The sequence below is a fragment of the Rosa chinensis genome, chromosome 7, assembly GCF_002994745.2.
Source record: "Rosa chinensis cultivar Old Blush chromosome 7, RchiOBHm-V2, whole genome shotgun sequence".
NCBI lineage: Eukaryota > Viridiplantae > Streptophyta > Magnoliopsida > Rosales > Rosaceae > Rosa > Rosa chinensis.
The window spans coordinates 67,153,919-67,157,199 of NC_037094.1; the positions used below are offsets into that span (position 1 = coordinate 67,153,919).

General features: G+C 41.6%; 1 protein-coding gene across 2 annotated transcripts; it reads left to right on the forward strand.

Moving 5' to 3' along the window:
* Positions 1-590: 590 nt before the first annotated feature.
* On the forward strand, positions 591-2,165 carry LOC112175593 (cytochrome c oxidase subunit 5C-2). 2 transcript variants are annotated; one of them, XM_024313285.2, is made up of 2 exons: positions 591-745; positions 1,776-2,165. In XM_024313285.2, the coding sequence occupies exon 2, from the start codon at positions 1,786-1,788 to the stop codon at positions 1,975-1,977; it is 192 nt and encodes a 63-aa protein (XP_024169053.1). In that variant the 5' UTR covers positions 591-745; positions 1,776-1,785; the 3' UTR covers positions 1,978-2,165. The 2 variants fall into 2 exon arrangements, with proteins under 2 accessions (XP_024169053.1, XP_024169052.2); XM_024313284.2 differs by lacking the exon at positions 591-745 and adding an exon at positions 1,525-1,608.
* Positions 2,166-3,281: the final 1,116 nt, after the last annotated feature.

Below are 3,281 nucleotides of genomic sequence, written 5' to 3' on the forward strand. Positions count from 1 at the left end.
GCTTACCGGGTTTGGTGTTGTTGCAATCCCGGTACACTATTCAAATTGTGTAGCGGGTAATCTCACAGGTCAGGAGAATCAGGGCAGTGATCGTGCGGTTTAGAGTATTAGTGATAGATTTACAGCAATTGTTTTGTGAGGAGAATTATACTCATTTGAGCTTACAATTTGATTTGGTGAGAGTGTGCTGTAATAAGTAGCTTGAGGATTTGGTTTATGTAATATTAAGAGGTGTAAGGTGTGGTTGTTTCTGAGAGAAAAATTCAGAACGTTATTTGTATTGATATTAGTCATGTTCCGGATTTGAATCCTTATTTCAAAATTCGGGGTGTGACACTAGATCCTTCTAATTAAATCATATTACCACTAGGTCAAGTAACCTAGAGTTTGGGCTAAACACAAATTAGGTTTTCCTTGAACAGGATTAAAAAAAAAAAAAAAATCTCATTGAAACGCAACATATGTAACAATATAAGTGACAAGACATCCCCCGAAAGAGTTCAAGTGTCAAATAATAGTCGACCAATATCCAAGCCCAGCGGGCCTATGCTTTGAACTAGGCCCAATGAAGACCCAAACCCAACCACACATATCCAAGGGCAAAACAGAGATTTAACAACGGCGGACAACGAATAGCCTACTTTTCGTGGCTTCTGAATAACTCGTCATTTGCGAAGGATTGAAGAAAAGCCCCAATTGGTGGATTCACAATCTCTCTCTCTGTCCTGCTTCTCAATCTCATCAGGTGAAACCCTAAATTCAATCTTGGCTTACTCTTGTATTCGATCTTCTCTTTCAACTTTCGACTATTTATCGATCTGTTTAGCTTATCAAATCGTACACATAGGGTTTGTAGTCTCTGAATTTTGACGCCTTATTGTTCCCAATGTTTTGCTATCGAATCCAATTATTTACGTTTCTGATGGGTTATGTGAGGATTTGATTTGCCTGAACATGTAGGAAAATACCGCAAAATGATTCCGTTTGTTTTCTTTTCATCAATCTGAAGTCAAATGGTTGTTGAGTATATAGGAATATTAGCAAAAGTTGAAATTTTTTTAGCTGAAATGTTTGATGCTGCGCGGGTTGGAACCTCACTGTGGCATTTGACTCGATTCAAGTGTTCTTGGATTGGCTAATTTGAGCATTGTTGTTTATGTTTGTTCTTTGATGCATGTACTCACGGCCACGGGTTAGCTTATTGATAAACTAATGCCTCCGGTGTTGCTTTAGAAACCTTCCCCATTGTGGGACTTACCACCACACCTTACGGCCACGAGATGACCTGTTTGGCACCTTTTTGTTTTTGGTTTTGGAGTTCAGTTTCTACTGAAACATAGTGGGAAATATAAGGGAAAAAGCGGGGAGAGAGAGATGAAGAAGAATGAAAACACTAGCTTTCAAAAGAAAATGAATTGAGAATTGTTTCCCATGTTTAGTTTTTAGTTTCCATTTTATGTACCATTCCATTTGCATTGTCCTGCTTCCTCACTTACATTATGCCCTCTATCTTTAACTAAAAAGGAAATCTGAAAATGAAAAGCCAAGGGCTAACATAATGGGGATTTGCACTGATACTAAACCCTACCGCTACTATATTGTATCAGGGTAATGTCTACTCCTACTTATCTTATCTAAATAATCTAAATAATATTGAATGTTCTTTTGAATTCAGTTGATAGTTCTGTTATTTGTTTTAGTTTATCATGGCTTCTTTATGGTTTTGTGCCTAAGAATCCAAAGGAACTGAAAATATTAGACTTTCTGAATTGCAGATTAAGTGAAATGGCTGGTCACAAGATTGCTCATGCCACATTGAAGGGGCCAAGCGTTGTCAAGGAGATAGTTATTGGGGCGGTGCTTGGTTTGGCTGCTGGAGGCCTTTGGAAAATGCATCACTGGAATGAGCAGAGGAAAATAAGGACATTCTATGACTTGCTGGAGAAAGGTGAAATCAGTGTCGTTGCTGAAGAATAGATCTTCTGAGTTTCAAACATGATTTTGTGGACTCATTCAAAGTTTGTTAATCACTCTCTACTTTCCATTTGGCTCTTGAACTTAAGATGATGAGCTTAGTCTGGGTTCTGAATAAGTTTCTCAAACTGTTGTCGCATACATTATTGTTTTAAATGGAAGTTGATTAATCTTCTTCTTGTCATTTAATACGTCATCGTGATTGTTTTCATGGCTTCTCGAGCGGAGCTTATTATATGTTATATTTCCCCTACTCTTCCTCTCTGTTTCATGTAATGAACAGGTTGATAATTTTCAGGAGAATGAATGGCACGACTTGTTATTTGGTTTATTGATCTTTCTGTTCTCTCGGAATATTCATCAAAGATCACCAACTTAATAAAAAGTTAAGGGGCTGTGACCACTTACCTAATTTTAGAAGAAACATTGCCCACTTACTCCTCTAGTGACAGTTTTGCCCCTATTAATTAAATTTAAACCCATCCATCTCCTCTCAGTCTCTCTCTCCTTCCCATACTCTCTCTCTCTCTCTCTCTCTCTCTCTCTCTCTCTCTCTCTCTCTCTCTCTCTCTCTCTCTCTCTCTCTCTCCAGCCGGCAGTGGCGACCACGCCTTCAACACCTTCTTCGTCTACCTCGATCTCGGCGCCGGCTAGCACATCCCAAGCCCCATCTTCGTCGACCTCTGCCAATCACCGAACACCGTTCTGGTGCCGATCACTGGTCTGGTGCCGACCATCCTCAATCACTGATCACCGATCTGAGGTCGGCCGGAGATGGGCTGCAGGTGAGAGACTGGAGAAGAGGACCTGGGGAAGACGAAGGCGGAGATGGGACCGGTCGGAGATGCGCTGCGGTGATGGGCTGCAGGTGAGCGACTGGAGACTAGAGATGGGCTGCGTTGGGGCTGGGACCGGTCGGAGAAGGGCTGCAGGTGAGAGACTGGAGAAGAGTCCGGTCGGAATCGTGCCGGAATCAGGCTGGAGAAGCATAGGTGTCCACAGGGGAAGCCCAACCCGAAACAAAGAGACCCCAACCCGTCGCAGGGAAGCACCGGCTAAAAAAACAGCCGGCCTCACACGTTGATGGGTGCCCAGAGCATTTTTTTTTTCGGTATCCTGAGATTGCAATGTAATTGTGGGGTTTGTTTGATGGTCTACTGGGGGGCGGTAGACACATTATTGGCCACCAGTAGACTTTGATACGAGGGACAGGGATAACTATAGTGTGGTGTTTTGATAAATTACTTGTTATTTTCTGTGTATTAAAGTCAAATTATCTGTGAATCCTACAAAATGGTGCATTTTTG